The following is a 26,923-nucleotide window of genomic DNA, read 5'->3' on the forward strand; positions in this document are numbered from 1 at the left end:
TATTATAATCATAGAAACCTTCCCTTTCTAATACTAAGAGAGATTCTTATCAGCCTTGCTAATCCCAAGTCGCGTGAAATTCTCTTGTGTCTTAAGTTCCGAAAAAGGCAACTTCAGTTTAGTGAAGAGTTGAACTTAGATGCACTCTTATTTGCAAGTTAATACTCTTCAATATTTGTTCCTAATCTGACGAAATTGCCCAGTTACACGTATTAAAACCCGTGTGCAACTAGAAGTTTAGAAACATGCAAATTGTATAGTGCATATTTTTCTATGAACCAAAGTTGTACACTCTTAAATCATGGTCTGCAAACCATGACTTAAAAAAATAAAAGGGGAATATATCGCGAAAATACCAATTACACTTAGTCTCTACACCTACAAGATGTCACAAAGACATCCAGTATGCACACAACCAAAGGAAAAAGAAAGGTCCTGCCACAGCGATCAACTCCTCTCAACAGCAGCACACCTACCACCATCTAATACAACACCCGGAAAATATAAAAGGTCTCCAAAAGCAACGCCTTCAAGAAGGGAACAGTGCAAAAGCGTCGTCGTTGCCCGATTGAAGATTTTAGGTTTTCACCCTGGAGAAAGTCCACACTCTCAAAACAATTCCTTCAGCAAGGCAATCGCCAGGCAGAACCAATGAAGGCTAGACCTTAGGTTTCACCCCGAAAGTCACGATCCGACACTCAAGGAGCACCACCAAAAATGAAATCTGCCGGTGTTGCCGCCTCCACTTATCACTGTTGCTCCTGAGAGTTATCTGACACCTGGCTGACTCCATCGCATCCAAGGCTCCGTTCATCTAACTGATCCTCCGATCTCGGCCACCATGACCTTCTCCACCGTTGTCTTCATCATGGAAATCGAGAAGCCGACATGAACCAAGGTGTCATCGACCAATCGAGCTTCGTGCCACGCCCTTAGAATCTCGTAGGCTGATATGGACGTGCAGGACCGGAATGTAACCACTACTAGGAAAAGGGCTACTACTGGCGCACCAGTTTTGCCTACTAATGGTGCACTACTGGTGCGCCACTAGTACCACGCCACTAGTATATTTTAGTAATGGCGCATCACAGGTGGGCCATTAGTATCCCACAGGTGCGTCATTAATATCTGGTATACTAATGGCGCACCACATGGAAGTGCGTCATTAGTAACAATTTTTTATTAAAAAATTCGTTTTTTTCTTAATCTCAGGTCACTATTTCACATATGAGATATCCAACACATATATATACAACATGCATCCATATAACAATCATATCCAACACACAAGTTTCATCATATATACATACATAGCCAACACATAGTTCCATCGTTACATATTACAAAAGTTTCACATTGTTCATCATCCAACACCGTTATCCATCAATTCACAAAAGTTTCACATTGATACAAAATAAAAACACAAATGGAAAAGAAGCACTCCATCCATGCAAGCTTCCGTGAATTAAATCAAGTCTGCAAAATGATAAACAAGAAGTTAGAAGAAGAAGAAGAAGAAGAAGAAGAAGACTAGAAGAATACTAGAAGAAGAAGAACACTAGAAGAATACTAGAAGAAGAATAAGAAGAAGACTATAAGCTTATTAGAGCCAACTTAGGTAAAATGAAGCTAACCTATGTCATTTTGGAAAAGAAGAAGAATAAGAAGAAGACTCTAAGCTTATTATGTAAACTTGATCATTTTGTGCTAACATAAGTAATTTTGGAGCTAACCTATAGGAAACTAAGCATATAAGCTCTAAGTTAGCATATTAGAGCCAACTTAGGTAAAATGAAGCTAACCTATGTCATTTTGGAAAAGAAGAAGAATAAGAAGAAGACTATAAGCTTATTATGTAAACTTGATCATTTTGTGCTAACATAAGTAATTTTGGAGCTAACTATAGGAAACTAAGCATATAAGCTCTAAGTTAGCATATTAGAGCCAACTTAGGTAAAATGAAGCTAACCTATGTCATTTTGAAAAAAGAAGAAGAAGAATAAGAAGACTATAAGCTTATTATGTAAACTTGATCATTTTGTGCTAGCAGCATGGTAGAAAGAAAAGAAGTTAACATATGAATGTTTCCCATTCTTATTTAATCAAACATTAGTAATGTCTAGCAGCATGGTAGAACGAATTCAGCCCTTATAGCCAGAAAAACAGCAGCAGCAACAAAAACAGAACAGCCAGTAGTGCAAGACCAGATCATTTGCACTGTCTAAATGACCAAGACCAATTGGATTTTACCCAGTTAAAGCCACCACAAATGCACAGGTGTACCTATGCATTTGATCAACTAAAACTAGTTAGAAAATCCAATAGCTAAGCCAATTAGAGTGCCACAAATACAGAGAGCAACCAAGTTAAATTAATAGCCCAGAACCCTAGCATAAGTTAAATTACAAACACACTTAGATAGTCAACATCACCCAAGTTAAATTACACACACACTTAGATAGCCAACAGCACCCACAGGAGCATGTATGCAGCAAGTTCAGTGAGCAAGATGACCACCACAGAGAGCCATCACAAATGACCTAGAGCACAGCAACTGGCAACCCTAGATCAAGATATAGCTATCACAGAGAGCACCAAAATTAATTGATGCTCATCTGGAACATATAGCCAGAACTAGCAGGACTACCAAAGCATCTAAAACATGAACTAGGGCTAGATCATAGAGAGAACAGAGAGAGGAAAGGAGGAGCTCACCAAGAGGGGTTGTAGCCGTAGCAGAAACTCAGCCAGACCAGTGCCACGGTGTGACTACCAACACAGCCGGAGCTCTGCTGCAGAGGAGGCTCGTACTGGACAACATTATCCACCATTAGCATATATTGCAGACATATACTGGACAACATTAATTTGAGTAAATATTGGATCAACAAGCAGTCATGAATCAAAAAGCAACCACGATCCGAACTCTCTCTCTCTCTCTCTCGGCTAGACAAACCCGTGAGTAAAAAAAGTTCCAGAGCATAAGACCTTGCCAAGAGATTTATTATTAAAGTAGCTAGTTAGGTAGCACCTTATCTGTCTCTAGATTGTTATTAGAAAGAAAAATGACGCTCCAGGCAGGCCACATCATTAAATTAAACTAGCTACCACCATAATTAAGTAGCAAGCAGAGGCTGAACTGAATAATGAGCTAGAATTGACGCAAACATGTTTCGCTGCTGCTAACATGTACATTTGCTCATCTGAAAAAAGTCAAACTACGGTTCGTGAAGATTTTCCCCCTACAAGCATTATCAAAAACACCTATCAGGCAACGCAAGTGAACTCGAACACGCTCTGGGAAAATCACGCGGCAACTACTCTTCAAGGAACAGCCATCGTTGCATACATCCTTCTCGCAATACCAGCCAATCTACTACAGCAAGCACTCATCAGACACGTATTCTTCTAGAATAAAAAAACACTCATCCGACAGAAGAATCGGGAAAACTGAAATTGAACGGGCAGAGGATGCAGGAGGAAGGGGGAGGGGAGGGGGAGGGGCGGTGGCTAGGTACCTGCCTATGGACCGGTCGCTGCGGGCGGCGGGACCGGCCGCGCCAGGGCGGGCGGGAGGGAGCGAGGCGCTGCTGGGCGGCGGGGGCCTCGGCCGGCTGGGCGCGCCGCGGAGGAACGGGGCGACGGGGCGAGGGGCGGTGGGGCGAGGGGGCGGTGGCGGGTGGCGGCGACGGCGGGTGGTTGGGACGGTGGGGCGTCGACGGGGCGAGGGGAGGTGGGGCAAGGGGGCGGCGAGGGGAGGGGGCGACGGGGCGAGGGGAGGGGGCGACGGGGCGAGGGGAGGGGGCGACGGGGCGAGGGGAGGTGGGGCTCGGCATTATTAACAATTTTTTTTTCAAAACAACTAATGGCGCACTCTGTGGCTGGTGCGCCATTACTAGTTAGAAATACTAATGGCGCACTTTGCCTGGATGCGCCATTAGTATGTTTGAAAAAATGAAAAAAGTTGTTCCTAGTGACGCACCTTGTGTCTGGTGCGCCATTAGTGTGGAAGACACTAATGGCGCATCACCACATGGTGCGCCATTAGTATATAGTAGTGGCGCACCACTTCTCTGGTGCGCCATTAGTATCAATTTCATCTATAGCCCTTTTCCTAGTAGTGACCAATCTAAATATCATGAGCTAGATCTCCGCCAGCCGTCCCGGAACACGTCGACGGCCAGATCAAGGAGGACCGATCATGCAGTCTGTTGCCATGATGCGAGAAGAGTACGAGGACGACCACCTTAATCAACACGGCAGTAGGCCCCCATGCTGGCACAATCCAGTCTGCCGCCGCCAGGCCGGGCCGGCACCACCATAGTACCTAGCAGCCGGTACCATCAGGCACCACCGCGCCAGCCTGCAGCCATGTCCCAGAGGCGTCGATCCACCCAAGCCCATCGAAGCCGCACGAGATCGGCGTTAGTAGATGGAGCAGACCTCCCTCGGATCAACACCACCACCGGAAGACCGCCGGAGGCACCATCCACCACCGCCACACTAGCCACAAGGAGCAAGTGTTGCACCACCGAGACGAGGGTGGCCACGAAGACAATTCCGACGGCCGACGACGCCCAGATCTGGACCACCAACCCCGCCCATCAACACCCCGTCCCCGCCACGCTCCTGAGCACCCTCCTCGTCGTCGACCCTTGCCAGACGCCCGTCGAAGACCTCTGCCCCACCCCGCTGACGACCCATACAGATTGGAGTGCGCCGCCGGGCCGCCGCGACACGCCATTGAGACTGAGAGAACGAAAGCGAAGGCTGCCCAGGGGAACCGCCCCGCCACCGTCATCATTGGATCCCGCCCGGGCTTCGCTGGCGGCGCCTCCGGCGGGGCGAGACATGGAGGATCGAAGGAAAGAGCCCCCCACTGATGTATAGGAGTCGCCCCCAGGTGGGGGCGCGGGGTGGGCTGTTGAGCTTTTCACTACTCAGGGAAATACCAGCAAAGAGTGACTTACAGACATAACAATGAATTCTAAAGTAACAAGACAAAGTTTCACATCTTACCAAAGTTATTCACATTTGTAAGAATCGTTGAAACAAGGATAACAAAAGAAAATGTAGACTGAATACTCAGGGTGATGTACGCAATACGAGTCTATGAAGTTGATCACAAACCACATAATGTTTCTCACACTCAAACTTTTAAAGGTTGAGCAAAGAGATTCCTAATTCCTATAACAACACTTACAATTACACTGACAAGATGTTCCTCGCAGGTTCAGTGACACCTCCAAGCCCAATCGCCGTGAAAAAATTGACGGCGAAGCGCGTGTTCTCGGCGGAGTCCCTTGGGAACAGGGCGTCACGGATCTCCGGCTCGTCGTCGTCGTTCATCCTCCGGCCGAGCACCCGCACCCCGAGCTGCTCCGCCATCTCCTGGAACATTACCTTCATGAAGATGCGCGACGACGAGGTGGTGTCCTCCTCCGTGATCCTGACCCCGCCCAGCACGCCGCGCCACGGGACGGCGTCGGCCGCCAGCAGGCGCGCGAAGAGCCCCGCAGCCGCCCGCAGCTCGTCGGTGCCCATGCGGTGCGCCGCCGCGTAGCACCGCGCGAAGCACGCCTCGAAGCCTGCCTGGTACGCCCGGCTGATGCTGCACAGCCGCTGCCCGAGCTGGCCGTAGAACCTCGTGTTGGACGACGCCCTCTCCTGCTTGCAGCACTCCACGAGCATGGCGCAGAGCTCCGCCTCCTGGCCCGGCCTCACCACGGACAGGAGCTTGTGCCCGGCCTCCTCGGCGCCGGCGCTCGACATGATCGTCTGGTAGATCGTTTTCCGGAGGTTGATCAGATTGGTCTCCGTCTCGTCCTTGATCACCTTCATGTCTTCACTGTTGTCAGACTCGTCGTCGTCGTCGTCGGGCTCGTGTTCTTCAATGTCCTCGCCATCGTCTCCATATAGCATGCTTCGTTTGAGGTTCTCGTAGGCTGCCTCGTCCTGCAGGAAGGTGGCGCTCGGCTTGAACACGTCGAGATGGGTCTCAGGGTCGAGCTGATCGGCATGGCTGTCCTCGAGGGGGATCTCGATCTGATGCGTGAACTAGTCCTCCTGCTCGACGAGGTCAAGCTCCGGCCAGACGGCGGGGTGTCCCCGGAATCGAGTTCTCCGGACCGCGAAGAGGCCCTCGATCAAGAACCCGATGCGCCGGTCCACGTCGCCGTCGACGAGGATGCTCCGGAGAGCGTCGAACACGGCGTCGAGCTCCCTGGGGCACGACTCGCTGAGGACGGCGCCGCACTCCGTGACGACCACCACGGCCACCTCCACGCCGTGGTCCGTGGGTTCAGCGAGCAGCATCTCGACGAGCTCCAGCGCGAGCAGCTCGTGCGCCACGCCCTGGTTCACGAGGTGGGCGACGAACCTCGCCGCGGCGGCCAGCTGGGGCTTGTCGCCGGCGACGTAGGCGCACCACGAGGCGGATGAGGAGCAGCCGGCCGGCGGCCGGGATCTTGGAGTTGACGACGGCCGCGATCGCGGCGAACACGTCAGTGAAGGCCGGGCAGGCGGCCTGGGACCTGAGGAGCGCGCGGCAGAGCAGGCCGCGCCCGCGGACGAGGTTCTCGGCGAGGAGCTCCGACAGGACGTGGCGGATGTTGGCGGCCGTGGCCTTGTTGACGTGGCCGGTTATGCTGCGCCTCAGCGCGTCCCAGGTCCGCCGCTGGTAGGCCGGGGTTGACTTGTCGTTGACGTCGTCCCCGGCGACGGCGTGGCCGGCCGCTACTGCCTGACGCGGCGGGACGTAGATGGCTCCATCGGAGAGGATCGGCGGGCGCGCCATCGCTGGTGATCTACAGCTAGCGTAAGCGCTTCGTGGTGTTTCCAACGAGCCGGCTCGACCGTATATAAAGACGAGACGAGAGGGGCTCCATCGGGCTCTGAACTCGAATCTCTGATCCAAGTCGGTTCAGATTTTTTTTCTTTAAGTGAGTCGGTTCAGACTTGATACTCCAAAACGCAAGCATCCCATTTCAGTCCGGATTTGCATGGCAGTAGTATGTTCATAAAGTTAGTTTTAGGACGCCTTTAAATGCCGTGCATGTGGGCATTAGAGAGTCTGCCCACATATTTTGTGTGATGTATAAGAGAAACAGTCTACACACTTACGTGTGGGCAAAACAAGTAATGCCCACGCATTTTTTTCCCTCCCGATCCCTCTCACACACGTACGTGTGTGCGAAAATAGATAGAGCCCACACGCCCCGTACGTCAGGCCTTGTACCTCGTGGTCCCGCACGCCCCGCGTGACAGTCACCGCGCCCGTAGTTGTCATGGTCCAGACCCTCGTCCATGTTAGTTTAACTGCAGTTGCCATGTCGCTGAACTACGGTTGCCATGTCGGACAACTACAATTGTCATGGTTGCTCAACTGCAGTTGCCATCTCATGTCAAAAGTTCCTGATGCCATTTTTTGGCAACTGCGTATGGTCTGGTTTACTATAGTTGTCATAATTTGAAAACTTTAGGGGTTTGCCACCTACTAACACTAGGCATAACACTAGGCAGTTGCCATGTATGATCTGGTTTACTACAGTTGCCATGATTTAAAAACCTTTAAAATTGCCACCTACTAACACTAGGCAGTTGCCGTGTAGCGCTACAAAAAGACAGGGCAAAACAACATGTTCGGATAAAAAAAGAGTTAACATCTGCTTACAAGCACACTAGGGCAGTTGCCTTGTACCCTGCAAAATACATGGCAACTGAGATGTTCGAGTAAGAAAAAAGTGAGAGTTGCCACCTACTTATAAAACACACTAGGGCAGTTGTCATGTGCACTGCAAAACACATGGCAAGTGGCAATTTGGGTGTGAAAGATGAGATGGGCGTGCGGGCGAGATGGCAAATGCCCACACACCAGCCCTTGTGCGTGAGTGAAAAGTGGCGTGTGGGCGAACTGTTGAACACCCACACACCGGCCCTTCCCATATGGTGAAACGATCATGTGGGCGACCGGATAAATGCCAACACACCAGCCCAGTCCTACGTGGCACTAGAAACATGCCAAGATCCATACGCTCACACACGGACGCGGATCCACGCGTGTGGGCAAGATCGTACGCTCACACACGGACACGGATCCACGCGTGTGGGCGAGATGCAACCGTCAAATTTCGTAGTTTTAATTAGTATAATAGCGTTTGCTATTTTTCAGTCAACCGTCTAATTTCGCGAGCCGGTGAACGAAGCGGCTGGCCATGACATCGCCGGCGGAGATGCGGCGGATGCTCGGAAGCGGCAACATCAGTTAGACAAACTAACAGTCTGAAACGGGGGTGGAGGTGACTGAAACTTTAATAAACTCCAGTCGTCTGACGAACAGTCTGCCCCCTAATTTATTTATGCCGAGATGTCCAACCTGCAGCTTACATTACTGAATGGTTACAACGCCAGATCTATGCTCAAACATCGGTCACATGATATCTTTGCTCATGACGCTGTAACTAGCGGTGCAAGAATGTAAGCATGGTCCGTATAACTGAGTTCATATCGTTTCTGAAGGCGCGAAGCCATTTTACCGGCGTTGGAGTTTCAACACTTCATCATGATGCCGTAGCAGTCACCTCCCCGATTCTCTTCAGGTCAAATATTTCAATCCAGTAACCATCGGGATCCTTGATGAATGCGATGCCTTTCATTTTCCCTGCAGCCAAATACTGTTTATTACATCGCTGCCCTAAGCATCGGTTAATGGATATTGAGGTACAAAGGAAACAAACACATCTCTGACCATATTGTTCTCCACACGGCTGTAAGAGCAGCAAACAAGATTACAAGAATGCAATCAACATCAGTTACTGATTTTATGCATCAGCTCTACTCTTACGTCCATAAATTGGGTTAAAAGTTTGAACAATTCAAGAGCAAAACTGAACTAGTTGACGAAATTCCGGTGCATGTCTTTCAACTTGTGAAGCGCATCTAGTGACTAGCAGCACCTATTCACTCAACTCCTAACGATGATCTAACATGAGCATGATACAGATGGTTGAAACAGGAGACGTAGATCACAGATCTAAAAAAGACCCAATTGTTTTCTGCTAAAGCATAGTACCGCATTTCAACACTCAATGTGCAGTACGGCAAACAAATCACATACGTCATCTTCCCGATGTGGGACATCAGCGATGATGCAAACATTAATTAAGTGTTAATTCAGGCCAGAGGCTAACAATTTATCAAAATTACAAATGAAAATTTCACACGATATAAGAGAAACAGTGGGAACATGTAATGAGCTGGTTGTCTTCTGAAATAGGAAGGTGAAGGAAAGCTCAACAGCTCCACAGAAGGTCGAAATCAATCAATGGTTTGGAGATAACTCCAGATTGAAGCAATGTGTAAGGAGTGGGCATCAACAGAAAAATGATATATCACCCTTCCCAAACAAATATTTCACCATTTACTTTGTGAAAATTGAAATCACGTATATAGACCATTCACTTGGAGATGATTAACCAAAGTAGCAGGCTGGCCATATAATTATATTAGAGAATCCATAGATTGTTTTGAATCAACTAAAAGTTTCAACACAAGTGTTACATCAAACGATATGTATCTTAAAAGCATATAGAATATATGAGCTATAGAGAAAAATAAATAACACGTGATTAAGATGTTGTACATACATATGTGCTGGCCACTGTGCTAGTGTGATTCAAAGCGTCTTTACATGGTTGAGACTAGAATACTCTCATTTACTTTACATGAAGATTGTATAGAATATCGATTTGTAATTTTAACATGATCTGGTTTGCTTGTGCCAATTGGTTGAGCATAGAAGTAACATGACTGTCCTAATATGGTTGTACTTCTGCATGACAAAATTAGTTGGGTTCACCAATAATATGAGTGCCCCATACATAAGGCTCTAATAGGTATCGTAGAAGTATAAATACTACATGCTATCCTCCCCATTTAGCCCGTCCGCAACTTGCCACAATGCCATTGTTGTTGAGATTCAATCATGAAGTGGATACATATATTACTTTCACATATAACTATTGAGTATTGAGATATTGGAGCATACCAAAATATTGTTTCTTTTGATAGGCTGGTCATAGATGAACATAGCCTATCAGAGTATATAAACCCAAGCATGGCTTAGTTTAGATGCCGTAAAGTGAGGTTTTGTTCGATTCATCGTCATAATCTCGGATGGTCAATGCTTCACTCCACTTAACCAATGACTTGAAGCAGAGATGGAGGGGCCAACACCCCATTTACCTGACACAAGATGGACAAATTGTGTGGTTCTCTGGGGTGAAATGCCCAAGATGCTATAGTAGTGGATGTACAAGATGTTGCAATAGTGGAGTGATCCAAGGAGGCCTTGAGTCAGAAAGGTCGATCAAGATTTCAAAGATGTTGCTGATGCTAAGCGTGTCCTGGATGCCCCTCAAGATTGTAAACTATATGAAACACATGCCTTGAATTTTTCCGTTTAGATTGTTATTCGAGTAATACAGATAATGCTATGTGAAGTGCATCTAGCGAGTAGTAGCAATTATTACTCCACTCCACTCCTAACAAGAATTTAACATGGCATGATACAAATGGATATAAGCCTTTTAACTAAGTTTCTTGCTTTCTCCCTTAACATTTGCCATGATTTATATTGAATTAACAATTCGGTATCAAGGCCATATGCAACACCAGTACGCCACATAATATTGACGATCTAAAAGGAGTAGGCAGCCTAGTTTTACCATCATCTGGTTTCTTCACAAACTCTACCCCAAGACTTTCGAAACGCTCGCATGCCTTGTAGACATCATCCACAGTTACCCCTATATGGCCTGAATAAAAAAAGAAGATATGAGCGTTGCAGCATCTAAGAGATTCATGGTGATATTAAGCAAAAGCACTGGTAACATTTTTACACAAGAATTTTTGTTGCACATACCGAACCCACGAGGGTCTGAGTTCCCATTATGGTACCCTTTGAATTCAGGATCACTTTCTGTGCCCCAGTTGCTACAGTGAAACCAGGAGTTTATCAATATATTAGTGTGCAATCGGTGCTACTGAGAAACAATCAAGGACAATATTAAAGAATAACAAAACATACTGAGTGAGCTCGATCGTAGCCTTTTGCCCAAAAGTCCATCCAGTCCGCTGGACAGGATCAGCAGGGGCTGCAGACAAATCCTATCAACAATTCCAAGGTAAAGAACCAGAGGCGTTAGCTGATTCATCAAGTCAAGTGATTTATTGTTCCCCTAATCAAGAAACTCTTACCTCGTAACCAAGAAAATACAAACTGAATTTCATCTCAGGAAAATCCAGCCTTTTCAGCAACCTGGTTTTGTTAACAAAACGTAAAAGAAACAGCAAGCAGTTATTGTCGCACGACAGTGCAATATGGTTTTTGATGGACACTAATAGTGCAACTACATTTGAGACACTGCAAATTCCTATTTATTAGCATATCCATGAACCTCTTACTCACTAAACGTAGTCTGCTGTTTGTATACTTGAGAATTCATAACTTCAGTGCCTTTTTCTAAAATATAAACATGTGGTAAATTATAGCAATTTGAAGCACATCTAGCAAGAGGCCAAAACTAAGGCCTTGAGCTTTCTGTTGTGCAGTAGAACTGAATTATAGAGCTTATTCCCTTTTAGGTCAGATCCTTGCTGCTCCAGGTATCAATTATGGAATTGCCATATTTCCACGCAATTACATCCAGCATTACTCATGTTAGCTTGCCATAGGAGAAAATTCAAAGCATTGCTTGATATGCAATGATACTAGCTTTTCTTGAAAACCCGGAAATTTAATAGAACATTTACAGATTTCACTAAGGAAATCAATGACTCATGGATGTTCTTCTTACATGCACGACCACATTATCTGAAGGAAGACAAAAGAAAGAAAACTCACGACATGCCCATCACACGCGAGTAGAAGTCAAGGCTCACTTTTGGGTCCTTTACGCGGAACATCTGTAAGCAAAAAAAGAAGAGTGAAAAAAATTCATAATATAATAGCAACCGATTGGGACAACCAAAATGCTGCTAGTAACAAGCTGGTCCACCAACTGTTCGACCAATTGCAGAACAGATGAAGTTACATGGCCTAGTACAATATAACACTTAAAAATTCCTCAGTTTATTGAGGAGCATCCAAAGCACCCCTATCAAAAATACAAGCCCATGAAAGCCTTTGATGAGCTGCCTATGCTACGCCCAAACACATAGTTTCCAGCATTAGGCAGGGCAACTCCATACCACAGGTGTTGAAATGAACATATGCAACAGGGAAAAGGCAGCAGCATATCGGGCCAAACAAAGAAGGATGACAAGTTAACTTTGCAGTTGCAAAACCAACAATGTTGCTCCTGCTCGAAATTATCACATCACATGGAACTAGCAACACCCATGACCCATCACTTAGTCCTCGGTAAGTGTTGTTTCCTCCCAATTTTACAGCCTGACATTATTGCAAGCACCTACGGACCAGTGTTCGACAGATTGCCTCGGCCAAATCCGGCCACATAGCGACTTCCACTCCACAAATCAAACCCGCAGAATCGCGAAACTGAATCCAGTAGCACACGTATACTGGCTGAATCCGCGGCTGAACGTAGTAGTGCGAAGCAAAGGGGAGGGAGTGGCTTACAGTCTGCTGCATGATGTAGCCCTTGGTGGCCGGGTCGGCCTCGGCCTGCAGGCCCGGGTTGTTGGCCGGCGCCTCCTTGGCTCCCGACAACGTCGACATGGCGGCGAACGCGGCCGGGTAGGACCGGCGAGCCCGGGCGAACCCCTGCAGAACCCCAATCAGAAACCGTGAGCGGAACTGCGAGAAGCGCGACGATCTAGTACATCAGTTCGCCCGGAGACCTTGGGCTGGGCGAGGCGGGGGCCGCGCGGCGCGGAGGCGGAGGCGAGCCGGCGGAGGGCGCAGGAGGGGGAGGAGAGAGAGAGGAGGGCGGAGCGGAGTGAGGCGGCGGCCATGGCGAAGGGGCACGGCGGGATTATAAACGATTATTTAGGGGATAGAGAAAGGCTGGGCTGGTGAGCTGGCATGTGCTGGGTCTGGACTCTGGGTCGATCCGTCGGGTCGGGTTCGCTGCGGCGTGCGCTGGCAGGGTGCGACGCGCCACGTCTTCGCGGCTGGCGGGCCACGTGTTGGCGACCGGCGCCGGAGATCCGCTCGCCCGTCTTCCTCCCCTGCTCCGCTCCCCTTCCCCTTCACCCCGGTTGAGTCGAGTCTCCTCCGCTGCCGGGCATCGAGTCCTTCTCCTGCTTCCCAAGCCGCGTGCGTGGTTCTCACGGCCGGGGACCCCGATACCCGCGGGGGAATTGGCGGTTGCTTCCCACGCGCGCCCCCTCCTGATCCCCTTCTTCCTAGTTTGCGTGCCGCGCGATGGCGGCGCCGCCTTCCACCTCCTCGCCGTCCGGGGAGGTCCCCGTCGAGAAATCGCCTACTGACCTAACCGGCGGCGACGACCACGGCCAGGCGTCGCCCTCGAGGTAAGCGCCCTCTCCCCATCTCTCCCTCTGTTCTCCCCTCTTCGGTTTCTAGCTTCAGCAGGCACAATTCGATCATAGAAGTCAAAAATTCCCATCGGCGCAACTGGCCACGAGTAGCCAGAGTTGACAAATTAAGGATTGCGGTTTCCAATTTGGCCTCAGCGTAGCTACGCTGATTGTCTGTACTACCTCGGTAGTCGTCTCCTCGAACACGGTTGCTGCCTATGCAGTGCAACTGGATGATCCGGTTCTCCGAGGGCATCGCCTTGGTAAAATTATACATGTCTATAACAGGGACACACTTGCGTTTCACACTATAGATATATTATCTACCTATATATGCCTCGGATGCTTACGCAGCTACTGTTTTGTGCACGTTTCTGTTTCCAGGGCCGAACTGCTTAGCATGGTGAAGAAGCATTCACATTTGATCGGGTGGACTGTTGTTGAGTCTGAAGATGATCCTTCGGACGTCGAGATGGATGATAAATTCTGGCATGAGATGCTTGATCTCTTCTTCGTGCGTGGTAGGGTCTCAAGGAGCAGGGAGGAGGACGACCTCGTCTTCTTTGTCAACAGCGCGGTACCTTCTATAGGCCTGCTGATTTTCCCCTTATGTTAGCCTGGTACGATGTTGCCCTGTGCAATATGCATCTCACCGTTTGTTGCTGCTGGCTGTAGATGCAGAAGATGGAAGATCTGCCTCCCTTTTTCGTGCGGAGATGGGCTCCTACGGTAAAACAAGCTACACTGAATCCACTTTACTAAAGATTTTTTGGCTAATTCTTGAGGCTTCCTTGGTAGTGTAGATTCAAGAAATTTTTATAAAATATATATTCGCTCTTTCTTCACTTCTTTTGTATTTGTATGTCCTCTACTGTTGAGTTAATTCTGTTGCAACCATAACAAGTATGTTCTGTATTCAGTTAAGCTCACAGTTTTTGTAACTATTGTTAAAATAAACTGCTTTATAAGGGAAAGTGTTCCCACTATTTTATTTCATTAACCCTATATATATAGAAAATTTATTCTAATTTCTTGTTCTTAACTGCCGAAGGAGCCCTTTTTTGGTACCTGCTACACAATGTTCATATGTATAACTGTAATGAACATACAGTACTGGAAAATTTTATCTGTGAGTTGCATGACGACAATGTTAGATCCCTTGCCATTTATAACTTTGTATGCATGAACAGATGAACACTCAATACAGTAATTTTCATGTTTGTGAGGTGTAATTTTTAAGACCAGTGACAATGGGGAAATCCTTATCAGTGTTTCTTTTATGTCTTATCTGATTAACATAGTGTTAGTTGGAGAACCCATGATAAGAACAATTACTTTCTGTTGAATTACTGGGCTAAATATGCTCCTTTTTTTGCAATTGCCAGCTTGAAAAGCTCATCAATGCTAATTCAACTGAGGTTGATTGGGAACGTTCCTTCTATTTGAATTTAGTCGCTCACACATCATATACTGTGACAGTGGCATTGTGCAGGTATGTTTCTGTGGCACTTCCGCTAAGATCTTACAAGCTTTATATGCTCTGAACAATTAGCTATAACTAGGCATAAGAACAACTAAAAACCTTTTTTGGTGATCTATTGAGGTGTCATGGCTGGTTTGCGAGACACTGGAGTTTATAGGAGAGGTGTAACAACGGTGGTGCAGAGTGCGTGTATGTTCACCATCGATTTGGCCTTGTGTTGAGCTGTAGGCTATATAAGCCAGTCTGCACCCAGAGCATGGTTAGGCTGAACAAATTGAGAGAAATCTACCAATTAGCCTCCTACTCTCAGTTATTCCTCTTCTTATCCAAGCCCTCGTGTTTGCTATCTTCATCACATCTTGGCAGATCGCCAATGGCAACGGGGTGCTAAATGAAGTAAATCCTTATATTAATACAGCACTTTTGGTCTGTTAACTATAGTCAGTTAAAGAACTCCCCAGATTTTTGGTTCATAGTTTCTCACCCTTTATCAAAATCTGAGACAGTTGGCAAATAATGATTGTCATGTTATCTAATTCCGTATTGAAACAGCATTCTCTGTTTCAACTAAATGTTGAGAAACGGGTCTGGGTTGTTGGTACGATCACACTTTTTTCATTAGCTGGCTGAACAATTTGTGACCACAAATTTATCTTTCAGCTTGAGTTTGCCCTGGAATGTTAAGGGACTCACAAATCTTAGAGTACCAGTAGTATCAATTGTCATGCACAACAAAACTTTTTTTTCATAACTCCCCTCTGTAATATTTAATGGTTGGTTATGTGCTTCTTCTAATCTACTTCCACAGTATCAGCAATCTTCGCAATCGTGCAGACAAAAGCAAGCGGTTGCCTCCAATTTATAAGGTTTCGAAAACTGTATATGCATCCCCTAGCCGTGTAAATTTCCGCCTTGATCAAAGAAAGGTAATTTCTTCTGGCATCATCTTTTCAGAGAGACTGCCTTTCAATATAAATAATCTGTTGTAACTCACATCCCTTTAATAGGCTGTAGAGACAGTACCTGCATATCCGAACATTTATTTCTCAGTTGATGACTTCGATGATCCTTTTGATGCTGTGGTGAGTTCTGATTTACTTCTCCCAAAAATTACATAACATTGTGTTCTGGCAATACTTGCAAATATTGTAGATGCCTACGGTTTTATTACTGATGTTCCATGGTTTTACCTTCAGATGGCTTTGGCCATATACTTTCTAAGTTAACCATAAAGAGTAAAGTGATCTTGTAAATTTGAGCAGGTTTTGTCAGACCCAGAACACTGCTATTGTGTGATTCTCAATGCGCATGATGGGGCAGCATTTCCTGAAGAAAGTGAATCAAGCAATGTCAGTTCTAATATACAATCTGGGATCAACTCTGGGAGCAGTGGAGAGAACCCACCAAAGGTTCACTCTCTTCCTAAATGAAGGTTTCTTTGTAACCTTTTTTAGATTCATTACATAAGATAATGTTGGTAGAGAAGATGTGTGGACAACCCCCTGAACTATGGGGGTGTGTATTGTTCAGGGGGTCGACCAGACATCTTCTCTAATTGTTCAACTATTTTATGAAATCCCATCCCTGAACTGTACGGTTTGTCTGTGCTCTGTCGTGTGAAGCAGCTTTCCCAGCCAACCCTTCTCTCTTCTCTCCTCTGTTTTGTTCTAACCTGCACCTTCAGTGGGATCTGGCCCACAGTAAGGCGAAGGGCTGCTTATAAGTACTCCAAACATATAGCTCTCTGCTCCCTATTCTCTTTTGTTTTATTGACCTATGTTTAAATTACTCTCTGCATGCCCGTATTCCTGCTGCTTAAAACCTAGTTATACTTCAGAAGCTATCTGTTCTGGGAGATATTTCTGACTGTATGCAGTATTTGCTAGTAACACCTGTCCCTTTAGGAAGAAATCCATATTACTATGTGATGTAACTCTCCAAAATTCATTTTACACTTAACATTCAAACCATACTAGTGCACTCCTCATCCTTCTCAAAAGGAATCCTAGATTTCACGTTGATTTGGTTATGTGGACCTAACTATGATTTCTATTGCAGAGAACTCTCTTCTCAGGCTATGTCAGCTATCAAAATGTCCGGGAAGCTTATGATGGTTAGTCTTTCATTCGTTTACTTTATTTACAAGGAAACTATTATGCTTGTGGTCCTATTATCAAGTATTGTTTTCTGCAATTATTTTGTTCTCAGCAACTAAGCATGATTCAGTCTTCAGCAATACTACTTCTAACTGCTGGACACTATACTCAGCCTAGATAGGAGATGTCCTGTTTGAGATTTTGATAGGTTTTATTGTTTTCTAACGTATACTTCTCCTAATGTTATCAGCTGGCAGATCCAAATTCGGGAGCTTCCTCTCACTTGGGCAGGACAATACTAAACTCGATAAACTTTTCATGAGGGGCCCTGAAGGACGTGGGGAAGTTGAAGTTGCTGTTTCTGGGATTGCAGGTTTTGTATGATCTGTCTATTCTCTGCAAACCATACCACTTAATGGTGCAATCTAGTTTACAATTTGCTCTGTTGTGACCAATAACAAACTTTATACACAACCCTCAAATATGCCCATGCACTTTTGGTTTTGCTGTAGCTCTGCTGCAAGTTGTTGACTTGTCAAACTGAAATGGATGTTTTTTTATTAATCAGATCAGAGCCGTGAGAGACCGAAGAAAGATGCAGGAGATAACTTCCGGGTTCTTGTTCGTAAGGCGGCTTCTGCTGCATCAAAGTTGGCAGAGCAGGCCTTCGAGGCTGCATCTGCCAACAAACGGTTGGATGATAAGCTTCTTCCGCTCAAGTGTTGTTTGATGTCAGTATCTCTTCCTTGGGACTTCATTGCCCATGACTTGTTGCACAAGGTAAGGTCTTCACTGTCGCTCCTGGATAATGTCCAAACTATGTTGATGTTTAAAATTGTTGGAAACTAGCCCCCCCCCCCCCCCCCCCCCCCTCTTAATTTGGTCATATCACAGTCATGCATTTTATATTATGCCATAACTGAGTGAGATAATTACTTATGTACTTGTATATATTATATTTTACTTGTATCACAGAACCTGGTCATATTTTCGATGTGATTAAGATTGTGAAGATAAATATCAGTCTATACCTGTGAAAAAAAAACTATCAGTGTATACTATGTGCTTAAATGGTGTTTCTGTGGACATAATTTCTTGCATATGATTATGTACGGCCTTCAGACATACTACTATATTTTATTGGTGATTGATTGAAATACAACTAGATTAGGTTCTCCTCATGTTTGGTGTAATTGTTCAGGTCTATTTTATTTCTTAGTTGGTGTTCAGGTCTAATTAGTTCAGCTCTGACGATAGTATTGACATATATTCTGTCAATGTACCAGGAAACGCCACCTCTGGACTTCTGAGGCTGCAATTCCACCGTGACGTGAAGGGCTGTTCATGGAATTTCTACGCATGTAACCAGGAAACTTCCGCACAATCTCCACCGCTGTAGAGATCACGCAGAAGTTTGTGGGTTCGATGTGTCGTGGACTTGAGTAAATGGCGTGCGAGGAAGGATGGAGCTACCCAAGAGAGTGGGATATGATGTGCGTTGTGTGCTTTGTTATTAGATCAAAAACTTGTAGCGTTTGAGCCTGTCTCTGTGCTGCTGCAGGCTAGATGACTAGGGCATGTAAATATTCAGTGCTTCTCTTTCTGTGGGAAAATATGCAGTGTTTATTCCGTTGCTTTGTTTATTATTATGTCACATGCGCCGTCGAGCAAGCAAGTCTGCTGCACGGTCTCTGTAGCCTGTAGTGTGGAGAAGACGTGCCCGGCATTTGCTCGGACTTGTGGTGACAGGAACAGGGGAGCTGATCCTCTGCTCTTTTTTTAGCTCACACTGTTTTTATGCTAAATTTAAAATGTTAAGTGAAAACCGGACAAATTTCTGCTTTTTTTTTATGATGAGAACAAATATAGTACAAGTTGTACAAACTAACTAAAAAAAACAAGTTGTACATAGAGCAAACGATGCAGATTGCAACGTGTTTAATAAAATAGACCGTTTCCTCTTAAGTGCTTATGTCTATTTATGATAGTGGTGCCCCTCTACGAATAAGGAGCACACCGATGCCTCAGCAAAATCCATCTATTTTTCTAAGCAACTCCCTGAACACGTTGCATTGGACATGGCCTAAGATCGGCACGATCCTCTTCCGTTGCAAGTTGTCGACGGGTGAGACAAAACTAGTACTAGTATTACAAATATACTTTCTCCGTTCGCTAGTATAAGATGTTCCAACATTTTTTGTTTTGGATGTATATAGGCGCATTTTGATAAATTTGTTTGCTCGTATTAGTACGTATGTAATCCATATCAAAACATATTATATTTGTGAACGGCGGGAGTTTGCACAGAGAAAAAAATGTCTGAGAATCTGAGTCCTCCAAAAATCGTGTAAAGATTCTTCCACCGCGCGCCCGTGCGAGCCCTGAAAAGTGGGAAAGAAAACCAAAATCACGGCTCCACCGAATATACCGAGGCCATTTTCTCCCCGCAACCCCTCCCGAACGCAGCCACCCAGCTCAGCACCGAGCCGCGATCCCACGCGCCCGCACGCCGCACCATGGCCGCGTGGCGCCTCCGCGGCGCCGGCACGGCCCTGGCCGCGACCTCCGCGCTGGCCGCGGCGGCTGCCGCCTGGCCGTCGCCGGCGTCCGCCTCCGACCCGTCCCCCGCGGCCCTCGAGTCCGCGCGGCAGCTCGTGTCGCGGGCCGGCTCGGGCGGCCCTCCCCCGCGCGCCGCGCAGCGGGCGGCGCTGGCCGGGTCCACGGCCGCGGAGCCGCTAGACGTGCTGGTGGTCGGCGGCGGTGCCACCGGCTGCGGCGTCGCGCTCGACGCCGCCACGCGCGGCCTCCGCGTGGGCCTCGTCGAGCGCGAGGACTTCTCCTCCGGCACCTCCTCCCGATCCACCAAGCTCATCCACGGCGGTGCGTGCTCTCCCCCCAACCCTAGGGCCCCTCCGGAGATTCATCCCCCTTTTGCGCGTAGATCCTCCTCGTTTGCAGTTTTAATTTAGCCCTCCTGCATTCCGTTCTTTCGGAGCGTTAACGCTGAATCTTCTCGAGAGGTCCTTGGCCGACTAGATTTGGTGGTCCAGGCCAGTGGTCACTCCCATTTTTTTAAAGCTAGTGAGACTGATTCAATGGGAACGAGAGTGTGGGTCAGGGCTTGACGATTTTATATACTGGCAGTGACCACTTTCTTAATTATCCCCTTCCGCTTACTGGGATAATGAATCGATACATTTCTTGTTACTAGCATCGTAAGTTTGGTGGTCACTCCGGTACATGTTTTAACAAAGTATAAGCAGCACATAGTTAATTTTCCAGCTATGGATGTTGTTTGGCTCTAATTTCATACACGTCAATCTTATACCAGTATCAATCAGAATTTAGTAGCACGTTTCGTTGGATAAATGCCTAGGATCAAAGTGACAAGTATACACAAACCAAAACCACCATACTGTAATGACGTCCGATTTCTGATTGTTACTGGTATTCAAAATTCTGGGTGTGTGAGAGTCGCTCAATAGCAATAGTCAGTGCAGTGATCAAATTGATGACCCATTTCTGTAAGGTTCAGAGCTTCGTCATAGATCAGTCATTAATAACTGAGGTGCTTTGTGCACTGTGATTGCTTTCTAAAGAAAGAGAGCATAAAAATACTTCTTAAACCAGGATTTTTTTTAAGTATGCTTTTTGTTGTTTAGTGCAGCGAAGTTTTTTTTTCTTCTCTTTGGACATGTATTCATGTTTATGCAACATTGACAATCATCTTTCTTTTTTTAATCTTTCAATGTGTCCATATTAAATCTGTGAGCTCAAGCATATATTGATTGGGTCGAAAGACCAATAGACCATAGCATGGTTCATCATTTTTGCGTTGAATTCATTTGTACAGGTGTGCGTTACTTGGAGAAGGCAGTGTTCAATCTTGATTATGGGCAGCTGAAACTGGTTTTTCACGCTCTTAAGGAGCGCAAGCAAGTTATTGAGAATGCTCCCCATTTATGTCATGCTTTGCCATGCATGACTCCTTGCTTTAACTGGTTTGAGGTTGTATACTACTGGTTTGGTTTGAAGTTCTATGATATTGTTGCTGGAAAAAGGCTGCTACATTTATCACGGTATTATTCTGTAGAAGAATCAGTTGAGCTTTTCCCGACCCTTGCAAGGAATGATGGTGACCGTAGCCTACGAGGAACCGTAGTTTACTATGATGGTCAAATGAACGACTCTCGTTTGAATGTGGGGTTGGCATGCACATCTGCAGTTGTTGGTGCAGCTGTTCTCAATTATGCTGAAGTGGTCTCCCTCATTAAGGATGAATCAGGAGAGAGGGTCATTGGTGCACACATCCGTGACACGTTATCAGGTAGAATAAAGTATGTCTTTTCTCTTTGCACTATATCAAGGATATAATCACTTTAAAGTATGACTCGGATTATCTTATTTTATCATCCGGTGCGTTTTTTCATTAAACATGGATTTACTGGTGGACTTTTTCTAGTTTCAAGTGCATCTAAATATCTTAAGCATGTAGACCATGATAATGTGAATAAATTTTAATTATCAAATGATGTAGTAGTTTCTAGTCTCAACGGTCAAATAGTGGTAGTTGCACCGATAGAACTTTCTTGTGCTCTGCCATAAAACTGTAGTTAACGTATGGTATACTCCATGGAGTACAAGTCGACAGGTTATCTGTTAAGCCCGAATGAGGGCAACAGCATACTGTGCTAATTGGATTATATCTTTGTATTTGTTACTTGACAGTACTTTCTGTAATGTGGCATTATAATCTGGGATTTTTGTGCTCATCTAGATAGGTATGCAGTCATCTTACATAGTTAATTAACTTCTGGCTTTGTGTGTCAGGTAAGGAATTCGACACATTTGCAAAGGTGGTTGTTAATGCATCAGGAGCATTCTGTGATTCTGTAAGGAAGATGGCTAACAGTGACGTAGTACCCATGATCGCTCCGAGCAGCGGGGTGCACATTGTACTTCCTGATTATTATTCCCCTGAAGGGATGGGGTTAATTGTCCCCAAGACAAAAGATGGTAGAGTTGTATTCATGCTGCCATGGTTGGGAAGGACGGTTGCTGGGACAACTGATTCTAGTACAGCAATAACAATGCTTCCTGAACCACATGAAGATGAAATACAGTTCATATTGGATGCAATATGTGATTATCTTAATGTTCAGGTTCGTGTACTAGCATATGTGTAACCTTTATTAAAAGTTGTTTTTCCATCACTCTAAACTCCTCTTTACGCCTGCTGGGTTCTATGCTTGAGTATGTGGGTGACATGCTCATGCTAGACATTATACATGATAATCAATCTAGAGTCAGCTCCCTTTGTTAGAAACTTAGAATGCACTGGTGAACTCTGGAATGTTATATATTTCTTGAGGAAAATTTAACTTGTCAATTCACGAGCTATGAAGCACATGTCTAGGGTTCTGTGGTGCATTCAAAGTTCTATATCAATCTTCCAGCAATAAGTAACGTTCATTTAAGCAATGCCTACCCAATTTTCAGTATTGAAATCATGCATTGCTAAACTCAGTAGATTCCACAGTGTTTGTAATTGGGTTAATTTGCTCTGCACTACTTTGATCATTGATTCATTGCTATGCATTCACGATGTCTTTTGTATTGTAATACTAGCCATGTGCCTACCATTAGTCCTTTTTGTATATTTGTTTTTGTTATATTTTCATATTTTTCATTGTGTAGAATTTCTAACCAACTAAGGGAGATGGGGAAATAATTTCATTATCATATTAGGTGAGGCGTTCGGATGTTCTTTCTGCATGGAGTGGTATTCGCCCATTGGCCATGGATCCATCAGCAAAGAACACGGAAAGTATTTCTAGAGACCATGTTGTATTTGAAGACTACCCAGGGCTAATAACAATCACAGGTGGAAAATGGACAACGTATAGAAGGTAAAGGATTCCACGGTAGCTAATTTTGCTCTGTGTACACATGATAAATTAAGCTGGTTTGTCTCACTCAAATTTTTGCCTGGTTTACTATCATTCATATCTTGATAGTTGTTGATCCCGTGCATATCGTGACAATTATGTATGTAGTACATTGGTTTAATCATTATTCTGAGAAATTAATTGGACCGTCATTTATTGCATTAGTACTTCATGTATTTTTTGTCAGGACTTAATGCATTGGTTGTCGGGGCTATATGGGTGTACTAGCATGCATGTGCAGCATATGTTTAGGTTCCACTGCTGTATTCTAAATTTCTAATAAGCTTGTTTATTCAGCATGGCTGAAGATGCTGTTAATGCAGCAATAAGGTCAGGGAATTTGAAGCCAGCAAATGACTGTGTGACTGATCATTTGCATATAGTTGGTGGATATGGATGGGATCCTGCTTCTTTTACTGTGCTTGCTCAGAATTATAAGCGAATGAAGAAGACATATGGTGGCAAAGTTATTCCAGGCGCAATGGACAGTGCTGTATCAAAACATCTGTCACATGCATATGGTACTTTGGCTGAAAGAGTGGCTGCAATTGCCCAGGTTTGTGATCCCTTGACTATAGCAACTTACATACGCAAGCTATGTTTTAGCAAGAAGGAAAGAAAAGTTCTATTTTGCGTTTTCTAATTCAAGTCTCAAATTAGATATTCAGGAACATAAGGGCAATATAATCATGCACAAAATGGCCATCTGTTTGGTGTGTTCCTATGTTGACTATTGCATTACACGGATGCATGAGATATCTGCACACCATTACCACATTAAAAATTTACAAAGTCGAATTCATTGGATGTATAGTGAGGTCTGAAGTTATGAACTGGCTAACGTCTTGTACTTGGTATCAATCTGGTACGATGTGGCACTGACATGAGGCCCAGTTCAGTAGGCAATGAATGTTCAGTGAAGAAGACATGAAGGAGAAATTCCGTCTCAGTTTTTGGTTTTTAATCACCAGAAACTTAAACACCCATGCTCCCACAGCATCCTAGCTGACACACCATTTTATACACACACACACACACTTGATGCTCTCCAACTCGTTGGTTCCCTGAGCAGCCATGCAATTCTTTGCATGCAATGAATGTGCTGTATCTTCCTCTGCTTCTTCACTTTTTTCTTCCGTGGACAGCACAAGGATGACAATGTGATGTTAAAATAGTTGATTTGCTTATGTGTTCTTTGGAAAATGCACTTAGTCTTTCCCTTAAATAAATAGTGAATGCATCATAGTTGATGACGCTAACTTGAATGTTCAGGATTCTCTGAAATTTAATGATGGCAAATAAATTTCTGTTTTGACTCTAAATTTCTGAACTAGTTCAGTATTTCCATTGAAATTGTACTGATAACCTATAATTGTTGATGCTATTTGATTTGTTTGTATCAGTTCATCTCTAACATTTCTAATGATACTTCCCCTCGTTTTATATGGAATTTTATTTTTTGATTTGTACATATTACACTTGGTTCTCTTTCATATGAGCTGCCCATGTGCACATTTCTTGTGCTGATTGTCAACTATCTGGGATTGCGTAGCTAGCCTCAAGGGATATCAACTATTCAGCACGAATGTATATATAATTGCGGTGTTCAACTATGCAATGTAACTTTGCTGAATCAGCTATAGTGCACTCATGCTCTCATACAGCTCAATAGCCCATCATACGATTGTATACACAATTCATCATAATGCAACTGCAACCAAGGCTTGTTTTATTCTACTATAAATCTGTGGTTACCATACCAAATCCTCATTATCTGTTAATGGCTTCATTTTCCAGAATGAAGGCTTGGGAAAGCGACTTGCTCACGGATACCCATTCTTAGAAGCTGAAGTAGCATATTGTGCTCGCCACGAGTACTGCGAGTCTGCAGTTGACTTTGTTGCAAGGAGATGCCGGCTTGCCTTTCTTGACACAGATGCTGCAGGGAGGGCATTACCCCGGATCATTGAGATCTTAGCTTCGGAGCACAAGTGGGACAAGGCAAGGCGGAAACTTGAACATCAGAAGGGTATAGAATTCTTGGAAACCTTCAAGTCATCGAAGAATGCACAATTCAGAGATGGGAAACATAACGGTGAGTTTCCTTTTAACGCGGTCCCCTTTTATACATCCAATTGAGCTTGAAATTTGATGTTTGTTCCTTTGTAGGGCAATGACTGAAAATATAACTACTGTGAATAAGCGTGGGGTTGTACAATTGCGCAAACCAGTTATGCGGTTAAACTTCAACAAAGCAGGCTCCAGTACAGAAATTATTCGATGCATGTGTGCTGGTTCCTGATTATCCTTTTGTTTTCCCTGTCTACACTGTGGTTACGTGTCAGATTTGTAGTGAAATTAATAAGATCATCACCATGTCATAGTTGGATATATATGGGAAGTTGGTTGGGCTAAATAAGGTAGATTGAGGTCTCTGGAAAACCAGCATGGAAACCATGTTTAATCATCTTATTGCTTCGCCTTTTCGGAATTGTTTTCAGTTTAATTCAGTTAACCAGATTTTCGTACATGCGTAAAGTTAAAATGTTTTGGATAACCCACTTTAATAACCGGAACTGTTTTGCCATTCTTCTTCCTCTTCTTCTTCTTCTTATTTTCTTTTTTCTTAAAGGGTAATGCCAATGTCATTATAAGGGTAATACCATAATTCATTCCTTTTTTAGGAAACATCATTCTTTTGATTATGTTTTAGTGTTTATTTCATTTTGTTTCTTTTTAAGGGTAATACAAATGCGACTAATGCATTGCTTTTTAGGATATTTTTTTAGAAAATTACACTATTATATGTTTATTCTTGCATATTATTAAAAAAAGGCATTTTGTGTAAATTGTGTGAATTTTTCATTGTTTGTTTTAGATTGTTTTTTCATTTTCTTTCTTCTTGAAGGATAATGTCAATGCCACCAATTCATTCTTGCTTAGAAAATCTCATTTTGTTTTTATTTCATCATTTTTCTTAAAGGGTAATACCAAGGTCACTAATTCTTTAGTCCTCACAGTTATTGTGACCTGGGAAAAAACAATTAAAGAAAATTTCAATATCTTCAGTCCCGGTAGTTTACTGCTAAACTGCCGCAATCCACAACTAATTTTCATTCCCCACAGTTAGCTTGACTATGGAAAAAAGAAGAAGAAAAAAATAGTTTCTTCACTCAGCATAAAAAGCTCGTCAACAAAGACCAGGTAGCTATTCCGTGGAGTGTACTAGCAGTTAGGGTAAAAAAGGTCAAATTTGTGTTTTTGGAAACTGCTCCTAAAAACCCGAAATTTTTATTATTGATAATTAATATTCCAGTAATTCTGAAACTAAGAAACACTAATGAGAAATTCAAAAAATAGGAAGGACGCTAGGAATAATAACGTCCAGGGCTGGACGCCAATACCAACAACGTCCAAAGCTGGACGCTCTTATAAACAACGTACACTGTGTTTGGTTCGACCAGACCCTGTCCGGCTATCTCCGGCCTTCGACTTGTACCCTCGGCAACTTTCGCAGGACCAAAGCTAGACTCCGCCACCTCTAGCCCGCCGAAAATGGCACTCTAGCAACGCACCACCCTCATTTTGCTCCTTGTTATCCCTCTTTGCCAATTCCCATCGTCGTGCCTCGCTCGCAATGGTGATCCGCTAAACCCCCGTTGCTGCCAGGGCCATGGCTGTCCATCTCCGACAGCCATATCCTCCTCAGCAAGGACCGCCCCGACCTCTTCCCTGTTACGCTCGGAGCCATCTCTAGCAACACTAACTACTAACATGTCAGCGTGAGCCCTCTCTCCACCCTTTTCGCTCTCCTACACTAGGCATGCGTAACCGTGTGAGTGGATGCGTTGTGAATTTATGCGTGAATATCTGTGCATGTTGGCATGAACTCGAGT

At 44.8% G+C, this 26,923-nt stretch overlaps 3 protein-coding genes, 1 long non-coding RNA gene and 1 pseudogene across 4 annotated transcripts; 2 read left to right on the forward strand and 3 right to left on the reverse strand.

Moving 5' to 3' along the window:
* Window positions 1-1,267: 1,267 nt before the first annotated feature.
* Window positions 1,268-2,925, reverse strand: LOC147983484 (uncharacterized). The gene is made up of 2 exons (XR_015615675.1): window positions 2,716-2,925; window positions 1,268-1,476 (listed from the first exon to the last, which is right to left on the reverse strand). It is a non-coding gene; the product is annotated as an uncharacterized LOC147983484 (long non-coding RNA).
* Window positions 2,926-5,104: 2,179 nt separating this feature from the next.
* Window positions 5,105-6,874, reverse strand: LOC147983485 (uncharacterized; annotated as a pseudogene).
* Window positions 6,875-8,277: 1,403 nt separating this feature from the next.
* Window positions 8,278-13,039, reverse strand: LOC125535396 (lactoylglutathione lyase family protein / glyoxalase I family protein). Its single transcript, XM_048698449.2, has 8 exons — window positions 12,862-13,039; window positions 12,641-12,784; window positions 11,903-11,964; window positions 11,257-11,317; window positions 11,087-11,166; window positions 10,922-10,992; window positions 10,725-10,814; window positions 8,278-8,659 (listed from the first exon to the last, which is right to left on the reverse strand). The coding sequence occupies exons 1-8, from the start codon at window positions 12,973-12,975 to the stop codon at window positions 8,559-8,561; spliced, it is 723 nt and encodes a 240-aa protein (XP_048554406.2). The 5' UTR covers window positions 12,976-13,039; the 3' UTR covers window positions 8,278-8,558.
* Window positions 13,040-13,076: 37 nt separating this feature from the next.
* Window positions 13,077-18,708, forward strand: CW7. The gene is made up of 11 exons (XM_087542983.1): window positions 13,077-13,494; window positions 13,885-14,077; window positions 14,176-14,229; window positions 14,886-14,992; window positions 15,792-15,909; window positions 15,991-16,065; window positions 16,246-16,392; window positions 17,042-17,096; window positions 17,330-17,452; window positions 17,648-17,859; window positions 18,366-18,708. Exons 1-11 carry the CDS (start codon window positions 13,388-13,390, stop codon window positions 18,387-18,389), a joined length of 1,215 nt encoding a protein of 404 aa, XP_087399109.1. The 5' UTR covers window positions 13,077-13,387; the 3' UTR covers window positions 18,390-18,708.
* An 805-nt stretch (window positions 18,709-19,513) lies between these two features.
* SDP6 (FAD-dependent oxidoreductase family protein) lies at window positions 19,514-25,513 on the forward strand. The gene is made up of 7 exons (XM_048698454.2): window positions 19,514-19,959; window positions 20,933-21,406; window positions 21,910-22,241; window positions 22,828-22,988; window positions 23,325-23,583; window positions 24,825-25,122; window positions 25,197-25,513. The coding sequence occupies exons 1-7, from the start codon at window positions 19,596-19,598 to the stop codon at window positions 25,202-25,204; spliced, it is 1,896 nt and encodes a 631-aa protein (XP_048554411.2). The 5' UTR covers window positions 19,514-19,595; the 3' UTR covers window positions 25,205-25,513.
* Window positions 25,514-26,923: the final 1,410 nt, after the last annotated feature.

This window comes from Triticum urartu, chromosome 2A (assembly GCF_056163025.1).
Source record: "Triticum urartu cultivar PI428250 chromosome 2A, HENAU_Tu73, whole genome shotgun sequence".
Classification (NCBI taxonomy): Eukaryota; Viridiplantae; Streptophyta; class Magnoliopsida; order Poales; family Poaceae; genus Triticum; species Triticum urartu.

What these genes read in the sequence shown, in the direction of transcription:
- LOC125535396 (XM_048698449.2), bottom strand. Translation starts at nt 12,975, where the DNA reads ATGGCCGCCGCCTCACTCCGCTCCGCCCTCCTCTCTCTCTCCTCCCCC. An exon ending in TCGCGTGTGATGGGCATGTC is followed by an intron (nt 11,318 to 11,902) that starts GTGAGTTTTCTT and finishes TAACAAAACCAG; the next exon opens with GTTGCTGAAAAGGCTGGATT. An exon ending in TGTGAAGAAACCAGATGATG is followed by an intron (nt 8,660 to 10,724) that starts GTAAAACTAGGC and finishes ATTTGGCTGCAG; the next exon opens with GGAAAATGAAAGGCATCGCA.
- CW7 (XM_087542983.1), top strand. Translation starts at nt 13,388, where the DNA reads ATGGCGGCGCCGCCTTCCACCTCCTCGCCGTCCGGGGAGGTCCCCGTC. An exon ending in TCTTCTTTGTCAACAGCGCG is followed by an intron (nt 14,078 to 14,175) that starts GTACCTTCTATA and finishes TGCTGGCTGTAG; the next exon opens with ATGCAGAAGATGGAAGATCT. An exon ending in GTGGAGAGAACCCACCAAAG is followed by an intron (nt 16,393 to 17,041) that starts GTTCACTCTCTT and finishes TTTCTATTGCAG; the next exon opens with AGAACTCTCTTCTCAGGCTA.
- SDP6 (XM_048698454.2), top strand. Translation starts at nt 19,596, where the DNA reads ATGGCCGCGTGGCGCCTCCGCGGCGCCGGCACGGCCCTGGCCGCGACC. An exon ending in CATCCGTGACACGTTATCAG is followed by an intron (nt 21,407 to 21,909) that starts GTAGAATAAAGT and finishes TTTGTGTGTCAG; the next exon opens with GTAAGGAATTCGACACATTT. An exon ending in AAATGGACAACGTATAGAAG is followed by an intron (nt 22,989 to 23,324) that starts GTAAAGGATTCC and finishes TTGTTTATTCAG; the next exon opens with CATGGCTGAAGATGCTGTTA.